The sequence below is a fragment of the Rhineura floridana genome, chromosome 1, assembly GCF_030035675.1.
Source record: "Rhineura floridana isolate rRhiFlo1 chromosome 1, rRhiFlo1.hap2, whole genome shotgun sequence".
In the NCBI taxonomy this organism is placed as follows: Eukaryota; Metazoa; Chordata; class Lepidosauria; order Squamata; family Rhineuridae; genus Rhineura; species Rhineura floridana.
In genome coordinates, this window is record NC_084480.1 from 86294317 (window position 1) to 86307583 (window position 13267).

Sequence of the window (13267 nt, forward strand, 5' to 3'; positions counted from 1 at the left end):
CAGCGCATAGTTAAACTATGGAATTTGCTCCCACAAGATGCTGTAATGGCCACCAGCTTGGATGGCTTTAAAAGAAGATTAGATAAATTCATGGAGGACAGGGCTATCAATGGCTACTAGCCATGATGGCTGTGCTCTGCCACCGTAGTCAGAGGCAGCATGCTTCTGAAAACCAGTTGCCGGAAGCCTCAGGAGGGGAGAGTGTTCTTGCACTCGGGTCCTGCTTGCGGGCTTCCCCCAGGCACCTGGTTGGCCACTGTGAGAACAGGATGCTGGACTAGATGGGCCACTGGCCTGATCCAGCAGGCTCTTCTTATGTTCTTATGTTCTTAGGTGTGGGAGCTGGCTATGAGCAAACTGCCAAACTACAGCTATAGGGCAAGGGGTGCTTATGTTGCGTGTGCGTGTATAGATCATACAAGGATGGAATCCAAGAGTCGCATAGAACAGGAATAAGCCAGGCCAGGCAAGTTTCTTGTAAGAGTCTTTACTAGGCAAAGACATTAGACACAGTTCTCTTCACAGACGATTTTCCCCCCACACTGAGTTTTTCCAAGCCTCCCACCTTATCAGGCTTCCCAGCCAGCTGCTGACCTTGGCAAACTGGCGCTCTGTTCTTACAGCTTAACCCTTCTGCTTCAGGTTTCACTCTCTCTGCTAAAAACCCTGTCTGTGAGTCTCACAGCATGCTTCACTGACCAACAGCCCCCACCTGAGACTCACAGATTACAAAACTTCATTGTTCATTATTACATTTCTACAATATTAATTTTTTTCATTACAATACATATCAGTTTGTTTCCTTACAGTTTCTATTTACATTTTTTCAGTTCAGTTCTTGTTTCTTTATTTCTTTATTCATACAGGTTTCACAGAGTCATTTTGTTCACTTTTCTTGGATAATACATTTATATTTCATTCCTCAACACAAAACTTCCACATGAGATCCATTGTTTCTTTGTCTATTGGTCCTTCTTTTTCCCATTCTACTGGATATTCATCTGTCTCATTATTCTGTTGTGTAACATTAAATGTGAATCTCTGAGGTGGTTGACCTTTCGTTTTTCTTTCTGATCTCCTAACATTATCTATTTCCATTTCTTCCTCACTCTCAATTTTACTTGGACCTGCACCTGTTCCTGCACTGGTACTTGGCATTTCTGTATCTTGCATTGCCATGTCTTCACCCCTCAGTCTTTTCACAGTACGTTTGCCACCGTGTATTAGATCAGTCAATGCAGTTCTTAATGGAATTTGCTGCCGAAAAGGAACATCTGCTGCTTCCTGCTTGCTTGCACTATCTAGGATAACTGTTTGACTGTCTCTCCAAGGTTTATCTATCACCTTTATGCTTCTGCTTAGCACTACTTGTTGTTTCTCAGGCAACCAAATTCTATAATATGAATTCTGAAATCCCAAAACGCGTCCTGCCTGAGCTCTTGAGCCTAATTTACCATGCCTTTTCTGTTTTGCAACATGTACCCAGCATTTTGTCCCAAAACGCTCTATGTGTTTCACCCTGGGCTTTCTTCCAGTCAACTTCTCATAGGGAGACATGCCTATTGTTCTGTGCATAAGACGGTTCTGAATATAAACAGTGTACAGAATACAGTCACCCCAATAAGTGTTATTCATATCAGCATCTGCTAGCATGGCTCTCATTGAATCCTGCAATGACCGGTTCCTCCTCTCTGCATTTCCGTTGGAGGATGGGCTGAAGGGAGCAGTGAGACTCTGTATTATTCCCTTCTTTTCCAAATATGTTTTAAATGAATTACTGGTAAATTCCCCACCTTGATCTGATTTGATATTTTTGATAACAACCCCATATTGTGTCTCTGTCCTCTGTATAAATGCCTTTAATTTCTCTTCTGCTTCACTTTTCTTTTTCAATAAGAACACATGTGTAAATCTGGAGAAATCATCCACAATCACTAAATAAAACCTTGCTCCACCTTTTGAGCACTGGAAAGGTCCAGCCAAATCCACATGTATGAGCTGATAGGGTTCAGTGGTCGTGCTTTCACAGCTCTTATTGACAGGAGTCACAGTCATTTTTGTTTTATAGCATACCTCACACTCATCCACATGCTCACAATGTGTTAATTTCAAATCTTGACTATGTTTTGGGGTGTTTTTTACCTTTTCAAAATGTGCGTGTGCCAATTTTCTGTGCCATTCATGTAAACAATTATCATGTTTATCTTTATTAACTCCTATCCAGGCACACGTGGGTTTATCAAGATTGCACTCAACCATAAACATTTGGTTCTGTAATTTCCCTTGCATGCATATTTCACCATCCTTTCTCACAAAGCATCTATCCCCTTCAAATGTAACTTTACAACCTATTTGAGCCAATTTTCTTACTGATAGAATGTTATATTTTAAACCAGAAACCAATAACACATCTGTTAATATAGTTCCCAAATTACCCAACCTGAGCGTGCCTTTTGCAATCGCGTCCTGAGTCGATCCGTCAGCCAGATAAATCTTCTCCTGCGCCGGCTTTGAAGTGTAAAATAAACTAGAGTCTGTGATTAGGCAATTAGACGCTCCGCTGTCAAGAAGCCACTTAGAGTTAATTAGTTTATTGTCCTCCTTAGTAACAAAGTCCACGCTTGTTCTCTGACTTCCAAAGTCCCTGTTATTCCTCTTCTTTAAACAATGTCTCTGTATATGTCCACGGGACCCACAAAAGTAACATATTTTATTCTCTTGCCTGCTTCTTTGATTTTGTTGTTGTTGTACAGCCACAGTCTCTTTTAACTCTGTTTTCTTATTCTCTTGTCTTCTATTCCACTCTTGTTGAAGTTTCTGTTCTACAAAGTCCAAATTCAGATGTCCGTCGGGTAAAGTTTCCAGACTAGAGACCATGACCTCCCATTTTTGATCAAATGAAGATAACAGTATATAGACCATCTGAATGTCACTATGATGCACTCCTCTATCTTGCAGCTCAGCATTTAATCTACGAAATTCAGCCAGATGCTCTGTCATAGTCACTTCATCTGTAAAACGCATCTGATAAAGTTTCCGTGCTAAACACAGCCTGCTCCCAGCAGTTTGCTGCACATGAGCGGCTCTTAGCTTCTCCCACATCTGATTAGCTGTCGGCTCATTACTCACCAGCAACAGTTGAGGATCAGACAGCCCCAGAGTAATAAAAGCCTTCGCTTTCTCGTCTTTCTTCAACCACGCTGCTGAAGGAGCTGCCGGAGGGGGGTTTTCTATGACATCATTCAAATCTTCTTTAATCAGAACTGCTCTCATTCTCCATTTCCAGCTGGAGTAGTTTACAGCATTCAGTCTCTCCATCGGCATCCCGGATAACAGGTTTACAGCCATGTTGCCCACTCTTACTTGCCTCTTACTTGCACTTTGTTTCTCTCTGCAACAACGTCACGTCAACGACTCTCGAACCCGTTACCTTGTATGATAAGCTGGGCCCATAACCCCTGTTGCGTGTGCGTGTATAGATCATACAAGGATGGAATCCAAGAGTCGCATAGAACAGGAATAAGCCAGGCCAGGCAAGTTTCTTGTAAGAGTCTTTACTAGGCAAAGACATTAGACACAGTTCTCTTCACAGACGATTTTTCCCCCACACTGAGTTTTTCCAAGCCTCCCACCTTATCAGGCTTCCCAGCCAGCTGCTGACCTTGGCAAACTGGCGCTCTGTTCTTACAGCTTAACCCTTCTGCTTCAGGTTTCACTCTCTCTGCTAAAAACCCTGTCTGTGAGTCTCACAGCATGCTTCACTGACCAACAGCTTACCCCTTATCCCCACCACACCCTGAAGGTGAGTAGGGGGGCCTTCCCTTATCACCACCACCGGGGATCATACAACTCTGGGCCAATGAGGTAGGTTGGCCCCAAAGGCAGTCCATATCTTGACCCTGGGCCCTACAGGTCTGAACAGCAGGCCTCCGGAGCTGCCAATCAACCCCAAAGGTCCCTAAGGAGGCCACCTAGCTGTTCTTACCTGCTTCTCTTCCCGCAAATCTCTATTTAATTGTCCTTTTCCCCAGTGCCAAGACAGTCTTGCAGGCACCTCTGCAGGCCTGCAGAAAAATTTTGTTACCTGCATCTGTCAGGTGAATGGCATCTGGCCTATAGAGTTCAATCCTAGCATGCCTTATTTTCAGGATGGTGTGGAACTAACCCCCAGAATCTAGAGCCAGCCTAAGCTCCTGGTTGACCTTCTTGTGGGTCCTATTTATGCCCCTGGGTCCCCCAAACAGTGCCACACCCTATGAAGCAGGATGTCAGTCCAAGTCAAACAAACATGGGGCCAGCACTGCCTTATGACCTGAAAATCGTGGCATGCTGTAAACGAAAAGCCATGCCCTTCAACAAATCTAAGTCAATCTCCCAAGTGAATGACCAGAATGTGCGGAACCACCCCCAGCAAACTTTACTGGAATAACAGGGGTAAGAGCCCATCCCAGTGTACTCCCCAGCGGCCAATCCATTGAACCCCAACTGTGACCCAAAACCTGACCATTGCCCTACAGCTGGCCCAGAAGATCATGCTATGGCGGCAGAGTGAGATGCACACTCTCTCCAATCCTGTCCAACAACCTGGCAACAGAAAAGAGAAAATTAGAACAGATCAAGCATCCGGGTCCTGAAGCTCGTCAAAAGGCTGGACATACAACTTGTAAGCCTTAGACTTCCATTGCCCAAAGCCGATCCTGAGAAAAACCAAGTCAGGACATGATGGAGGCAACACCAATCTGGAAAGAGTGGGTCCCAAAATATGTGGGGTCCACCCCCAAGCCCCAAAGAGCAGCCTTACTGAGGGTCCAGAACTGAAACTTCATGGAAAGGAAGCCTCCCTCATGAGTGAAAAAATACCAGGTCCTGAACCCATGTTCCAATGCTCTAACAGGGCAAATGCCCACCTGGGGGGAAGGTGACAAAACTACTGTATGGCCCATGCATTGTTGATCAGTCTTGGAACAATGCAACCTATATTAGTTTGCCCATCAACAAAACTAAGATAAGAAAACCATAAAGGTGCAAAATGAAGTATCCACCTTGGATCCGGCAACCACCTCCATAACCTGGAAAGCCCCCCAAAGCATTGTAAGGGTGGCAGCATGAAAGAAACACATCTCAAAAGGGGAGGAGCATAAGGCCTCCCATTGACCCAATAAACTGAGGAGCAATATAGGAGAAAAAGGAAGGTGTGAATCAGGCTCAAAGGGGTGTTCTTTGGCCCAGCCTTCCAACATACGCCAGACCCTGAAGTCCTCTGTTGAGTCATGAGAACCCTGTGCCTTGGCCAAAGAAGAAAGACCTACCAGCGTACCTTGGAGCTTTCTGACTGACAGAACCCTCCTCCTGCCCTCAACAAAAACTCCAGCAAGTGATCAACTGGGATAGGCCACAACTAAGAATAATCCCTGCTGGCCCTGAAATCCAGAAGCTCCCTACTTGCTCTGTGATAACTGGCAAGCATGCTTAGCTCTCCAGTCTCCCACAGCATGGGTGGTACAACATCTGTCTGAGCCCTGGCCAATGGCACCAGCTGGTGAAACCTCTATGTGGTTCTATGACAGAGCATCAGCAATACTATTAATGCCAGGGACATGCTGTGCCTGGAAAAGAATATTAAAATGGAGACAATGAAGAACAAAATCCTGGACCAGGCATATAACATTGGGATCCTTGGATGTAATGGAATTGATAACCTGGATGGTGGATATGTTGTCAAACCAAAATGGACAGTAGAATTTTGCATCCTGTCCTCCCATAAATACATAGTCACCACAATAGGAAAAAAATTCAGGGAAGGTTAAGTCCCTGGTTAACCCCTCCTGAACCCAGACCTGTGGCCAGCTACCATTACATCAAGAAGTGTAATGAAAACTACCCCAAAACTGAAAGACCCCAATGCATCCAAATGGATCAGCAACTCAGCCTCTAGGAGCTGGTCCTCCTTGCAGAAGGGAACTTTGTTGAAGCCCTGGAGGAAGGAGGACCACACAGCCAGATCAGCACACAGGGCAGCAGTGACCCTAAACCTATGGTGAGGCCACGAAAGTCCAGCCATGACATCATAGACATACCGCAGAAAGGTCTGGCCTGGTGCAATAACCCTGCATGCACAATTCAAATGCCCAGCCAACTCCTGGAAACCTTCCTGGTCTGAACCACAGCCCGGATCTTCTTCTGCAGTGCCTCAAGCTTAACTCTAGGAAGCCAGCAACACTGAGCCCCAGAGTCAGTTTCAATATCTAAGAAAGTAAGCACAGGGGTGGGCCCCTCTGTCTTCTTGGTGGCCAGAGGGACACCCAGCTCCCCAGACAGGCTATAAAATTGGAATATTAAAAACTGACACTCACCAGATCCTGCTGTGCCTGAAAATAAAAAAATCATCTAGATAGTGCATTACTGTATCTAAACTAGTTTGCCTACTGACTGCCCACTTCAAAAAGGAACTGAAACGCTCAAACATTGAGCAAGAAATTGAGCAGCCCACTGGCAAAGTACTGTTCACATAAAATTGTTCCAAGAAGGCAAAGCCCAACAGCCCAAAAGCCATGGGCTGGACCAGCAGGAGGCAAAAAGCAGACTTAATGTCGCTTTTACCCATCAGGGCACCACTACTGCAGGAGCCACCATGTTGAACAGAGCACAAACTATCTGGAAGAAATTTATTAACCTACGGCCCGGGAATATGAGAGGTGGTGAATAAGGTGAAATTTGCTAGCTGCCTTCTTGGGGACTATGCCCAAGGGAGAAACCCATATAGAGGGGGGAAGGGGCCACGGGAAGGGGCCATGGGAAGGGGCCAAGAACCCTGCCTGCTTGTATGTCCTTATCAATCTTTTCCCAAATCAAAGCCTGAAGGCCTGAAATCGATTTGAGATTTTGCGACATAAAGGCAAGCCACGGGCCTGAACAGAAATTGTGCCTTCTCCATTGAAATATAACCCTCAGGTAAGGCCTTCAGCACATCCAGCCTAATTGGGGAGGGCCCAATTTCCCCTGAGCTGCTCCAACTAGGGGCTATTTCTTCCCTTCATGGAGGTCCCTAACCCCACCCTTAAAGAGCCTGCCATGGGGGCAGCTATACAGGAGTGAAAGCCACTGCAGATTCAGCACTCATGCTGAAAGTGGGATGGATTCCAAGCACAGAAGCCCCAGGAGCTAAACTCTGAGCAAATCAGGAGGTGTTGAACCCTCTGCTTCTCAGCTGAGTGGGAAAGATTTGATGTGGACTGCCTAATCAACAGATGGCTACTGTCACCCCTAACACCTGTGATGGGCTGAGACGCAACCATAAACTGAAACCATAAGTCAGCCTCCTTCTTGTCCCAAGGCAGAGCTGAATCAAAAGCTGCCCTCATATGGAATACCTCGTCCTATGACAGACAGGTGGAGCCAGTAAACTCTGTAGATGATGTCCAAGTATTTCAGAAGTGATGGACCCCTCTGCGGCTGCTTCTGTGGTATAACACTCATATAAATCAGGTAGGCAGGCAGTCAGTTAACCCAGGTCCTGTCTACTTTAATAATAATAATAATAATTTAATTTATGTGTCGCCTATCTGGCCAATGGCCACTCTAGGCGACGTACAAATCAGTTGCAGTAAATGCAGCACAATAAAATACACATACAATATAACAAGGAAACTATAAATAGGAATGATAACAGTTCAGAGTAATAGGCAGTTAGTCCTGAAAATTAACCCTCCCCGGAAGTCCCAAAGGCCTGTCTGAAAAGCCAGGTCTTCAAGGCTTTGCGGAATACATTCAGGGAAGGGGCATGCCGAAGATCGTACGGGAGGGAGTTCCAGAGAGTGGGGGCCGCCACTGAAAATGCCCTCTCTCTAGTCCCCACCAACCTAGCTGTTTTAGTTGGTGGGACTGAGAGAAGGCCCTGAGTGGCTGATCTTGTCGGGCGGCATAATTGGTGACGCTGGAGGCGCTCCATCAGGTAAACTGGTCCGAAACCATGTAGGGATTTAAAGGTTAGTACCAACACCTTGAATTGAGCCCGGAAAATAACTGGAAGCCAGTGTAGATCGAATAACACTGGAGTGATGTGTTCCTGGCGGCGACAATTTGTAAGTAGTCGAGCCACAGCATTTTGTATAAGTTGTAATTTCTGGACCGTTTTCAAGGGTAACCCCACGTAGAGCGCATTGCAGTAGTCTAAACGAGAGGTGACCAGGGCATGTACTACCAGTGGGAGCTGATGAACAGGGAGGTAGGGTTGCAGCCTACGAATGAGGTGTAATTGATACCAGGCTGCCCGGCTCACTGCCGAAATCTGAGCCTCCATGGACAGCCTGGAATCAAGAACAACCCCAAGGCTGCGGACCTGGTCCTTTAGGGGCAATTTTACCCCATTGAACATCAGGTCAACATCTCCCAACCTTCCCTTGTCTCCCACAAGCAGCACCTCAATCTTATCGGGATTCAACTTCAACCTGTTCCTTCCCATCCATCCACTCACGGATTCCAGGCACTTGGACATGGTCTCCACAGCCAACTCTGGCGAAGATTTAAACGAGAGATAGAGCTGAGTGTCATCCGCATATTGGTGACACTGCAGCCCAAATCTCCTAATGATTGCCCCCAGCAGCTTCATATAGATATTAAATAGCATGGGAGAGAGGATAGAGCCCTGTGGCACACCACAATTGAGAGGCCAAGGGTCTGAAACCTCCTCCCCCAATGCTACCTGTTGATGCCTATCGGAGAGAAAGGAATGGAACCAGCGTAATACAGTGCCTCCTATTCCCAATCCCTCCAGGCGATGTAAAAGGATACTGTGGTCAACAGTATCAAAAGCTGCTGAAAGATTGAGGAGGACAAGAAAGGTGAATTCTCCCCTATCTAATGCCCTCCTCATATCATCAACCAGAGCGACCAAGGCTGTTTCAGTTCCATGTCCAGTCCTGAAACCCGATTGGTATGGATCCAAATAATCCGTTTCATCCAAGTGTGTCGACAACTGATTAGCCACCATTCGCTCAATGACCTTGCCCAAGAATGGTAAATTCGAAATTGGGCGAAAGTTATTCAAAACCTGGGGATCCAAGGAGGGCTTCTTTAAGATGGGCTTTACAATTGCCTCCTTGAGGGCTAATGGCATTACATCCTCCTTCAAGGATGCATTGACCACCGCCTTGATCCCCTCGCCCAGTTTCTCTTTGCAGCTCACCAGGAGCCACGATGGACAAGGATCATTTAGACAGGTGGTAGGCTTCACAGTCGGGAGCACCTTGTCCACATCCTCAGAAGGGAGAGGCCGAAACCGATCCCACTTGACTGGCTTGCAACTGGCCAACTCTGATTCACTCACTGCATCCACGGCGTACGGGATCAAGCTCCGTAAATGTTCGATTTTGTCAGCAAAGTGCTTTGCTAACTTGCCACAGGAGGTCTTGGACTGCTCCAAGGGTTCCTGAGCAACTGGACCGACCAGGCTTCGGACCACCTGGAATAACCTCCTGGGACAGCACTCTGCTGACGCAATAGAGGCAGCAAAGAACTTCTTCTTTTCTGCCTTTATTGCCACTTGGTAGGCAGTTACTGCTGCTCTAACCTGTGTCCGGACATCCTTGGAACGGGATTTCCGCCACCGGCGCTCTAGTCGTCTCACCTCCTGTCTCAGATTACGCAACCGTGGTGTGTACCATGGTGCTAACTGAGTTCTGTTCAGGGGGAGAGGACGTTTCGGTGCCACCCGGTCCAGAGCCCTGGTGATCCCTTCATTCCACTCTAACACCAGGGAGTCAACCGAGCGGCCTTCAGCAGGTTCCAATTCCCCAAGCGCAGTCAAGAATCCTTCTGGATCCATCAGGCGTCTGGGGCGGACCATTCTAATAGGTCCTTTTCCCCTGCAGAGGGTGTGAGACATCGAGAAGTCTATATTTACCAGGTAGTGATCTGACCATGACACAGGGGTGGAAGAAGCAACCCCCAACTTCAGAGCACTTCCCTCCCCTCTCAGGACAAACATAAGGTCGAGAGCATGACCGGCTACATGGGTGGGCCCAGTATTACTAAGGTGCAGTTCCCAGGAAGCCATGGTTTCCAGGAAATCCCGAGGGGCCCCAGTGAGAGTGGTCTCGGCATGCACGTTGAAGTCACCCAGCACCAATAATTCTGGGGACAATGCCCGTACAGCCGAGACCACCTCCAGCACCTCGGCCAGGGAGTCTGCTGTGCAGCGGGGTGGGCGGTACACCAGCAGGATCCCCAAACTGCCCTTCGGGCCCAACCTCCAGTACATGCAATCAACAAACTTAGTCCTATGTAGAGGAGGTCTGGTAAAAAGTAAAGACTCCCGGTAGATGACTGCCACACCCCGTCCCCGCCTTCCCACCCTCGGCTGCTGTGCATAACGGAAACCCGGTAGACACATGGCCTCAAGAATGGGAGCTGCGGCCTCATCCAACCAGGTCTCCGTAATACATGCCAGGTCTGCCTGTCCATCCAAGATTGTATCATGGATGTGTGATGTTTTTTGTACTACAGACCTGGCATTACACAACAACAGTCGAAGGTTTGTAGGAAACCTGCATCCCCCAGTTATCGTCTGGTTTTGGCAGACCCGGAACATGGGATGGGTACTAAGCATCTATCCCGCATTCCCCTAATCTGGCATGGTCTGCCCTCAGTACCACTCCGGCGCCTGCCGCCCACTCTTTCTATAATTTGGCCCCTCACCCTCCCTGTCACATCCCTTTTGCTTGGGCCTATCATCCCTTTCTCTTCCCTGTTCCTTGTCCTTCTTAGGCAGCTCTTGATAGAGAAGGGAGCATAACTCCATGTTCTCAGCCTGCCAAATCTTTTGCTTTGTTGTGGGGAAAAGATGGAAGTCTAGCGGGACTGAAGTCTCTCCCAAAGGAATGGTGTCCTCAGTAACCACACTCAATGGGTCCTTGGTGGCAGCAGAAGCAGCTGCAGCAGAGGACCGGCCGAGAACAGCGGGAGGAGCAGCTGTCCCACTATTGGGTTGACCTGTTGCCTGGGGCTGCCAAACCTGATAACCTGCAGCCATGAGGGGGGACTGCTGGCTATGAAGTGTGCCATCAACTCCTTGTACTACCCTCTGAAGAGAGCCTATGTCAGGAGCTGAAGGAGAGGATAAAGGCCAACCCTGCCCCGTGCCCCAGTAGGGAAATCCCTGGGAGAAATACCCCATCCTGGCCATCTCAACTGCTGAGTGGACAAAGGAGACTCATGTGGCAAAACTGCAGCAGAAGACTCCATTTAAGGCTGTTGATCAGGAGCTGGCGATGTGCTCACTTCTCCCACAAGTGGAGTCAGAGGAACCCCGCTGGGTCCTGCTTCGAGAGGGTCTGACTGACCTAGGATCAAGTCAACAGTACCCTGAGTAGATTCCTTACCAACTTCCCCTTTAGTTGCCTTAGCCCACTTAGTTGGAGGCTTGGCAAGAGGCCTTGGTGGTGGCTTAGGTGGAGCCTTAGCCTGGGTATTGCACTGTTCAAGTGCCTCCAGGCAGGCTAGAATCACCACCCAAGGGGACTCATCAGATGACATAGGCACTGGGGGATGGTGCTTATGGGGAGGGGGGAGGGGGGCCTTACTTTCTTGGGTGGCATAGCCAGTCAAAACCCTAGAAACCCCAAAAGTAAACTGGGCCCACAACTGTATATGTGAGTCAAGAACCTAAATGCCCCAGGCCTGGTAAGCTACATGCCTGATGGCCAAACAAGTGGCCAAAGCAGAAAAAAAAGGAAAAGGAAAAGCCTGCTACATTGAGAGGCCTGGAAGCCTGGTTGCTTGTCCAACAGTGATAGTATTACTGGCCTACTTGGGAGACTGGCCTATAAGGTCTTGGGAGCAGGACCAGCTCCAAAGGGTGGCTAGGTGGGACCCTGGCCCTGAGGGGCCCTTCCACTCCCCTTCTGCGATTCATGGCAGGACTGCTGCCACGTATCGCAGGGTGGGAGCTTCAGAGCCCCCGCCATTCCCTCGCTCAACCTACCTTTCTCGGCTGTGTTGTGTGGTTGCGCGCACAGCACTGACCTTAACCAAGATGGCAGCCAAGGTTTCCCTAAGGGGCTGAAGCCTCTGTCACCATTTTGGCTGATGGCACGCATGTGTGCTATGTGCGCACATCCCTGCCATCAGCCAAGATGGTGGAGAGGCTTCAGCCCCTTAGGGAAACCTTGGCTGCCATCTTGGTTAAGGGTAGCCCTGCGTGTGCTGGTGCGCGCAGCTACACAACACACCAAGAAAGGTAGGTCGAGTGAGGGAATGATGGGGGCTCCAAAGCTCCCGCCCTGCAATACGCAGCAGCGATCCTGCTGTGAATCACGGAAGGGGAGTGCCGGGGCCCAAGGCAGGCTTGTGCTTCCACAGCACAGGGGTTAAATACTTATGCAAGCAACATGTTTCAGTTTTTTATGTTTCTTACAAACATTTCCCAACATAAAACCAATGTCACCTTACAATAATTGATTTTGAGTTTCAGTGTTTCAAATTAAAATATCATACAGGCTGAAATTACAATGTACCATTTTTAGTTCAGTAATATGAGCACTGCTCAGGGGTCTGATTATTTTTTCAAGGCACTGTGTGTGTGTGTGTGTATGTATATATATATATGCTGTATATATCAGATGGTGTCTGCACTAGAAAAATCAAAGCAAAGCCCATAAGGGAACACATCTAAGGGAGAAAAACTTAAATGTCAGTCTTGCAAAATAGAAGTGCAATACTGTTTAATACAGGAGCTGCACGATTTTGGAATAAATTATATATTTTTGGTTTGAAGTAAGAGTTCATGGATTTCTGCATCGTAAATTTAGGAACAAGGACATGATATACTTACTGTATCATGCTAGTGTGAATATATATTGGCTACAGTAGATTTTGGCTTTTGACTGTTACAACAGCAGTTTACTAAATTACATCTTTAAAACTAATTTCCATTATCATAATCTCATATCTATCCTGATATGAAGCAAAAACAAATGCTATTCATAATATTTAATGCAGTTTTGCAAGCACTGATGCATAAAATAAATAGCTAATTGCAACTGGCATAAAATTCAGTGTTCCTTCAAGTAGTGACAGAGTGTTCAAAAGGTATTGTTAAAAATATGTAATCAGTCCTTTTATATGAGTGTTAAATTTTATTTATTTATTTATTGCATTTATATACCGCCCCATAGCCAAAGCTCTCTGGGCGGTTTACAACAATTAAAACATTAAAAACAAATATACAAATTTAAAAAACACATTTTTTAAAAGCAATTTAAAAACACAT

The 13267-nt window shown here is 47.1% G+C and overlaps 1 protein-coding gene across 1 annotated transcript in view; it reads left to right on the forward strand.

Moving 5' to 3' along the window:
- The window catches only part of ADAMTS19 (ADAM metallopeptidase with thrombospondin type 1 motif 19), a 228121-nt gene that overhangs the window by 23174 nt on the left and 191680 nt on the right, over nucleotides 1–13267 (forward strand). The window contains exon 2 of the mRNA XM_061609144.1: nucleotides 10288–10295. Within this exon, the coding sequence (XP_061465128.1) occupies nucleotides 10288–10295 (8 nt within the window). The remainder of the gene's footprint in view (nucleotides 1–10287; nucleotides 10296–13267) is intronic.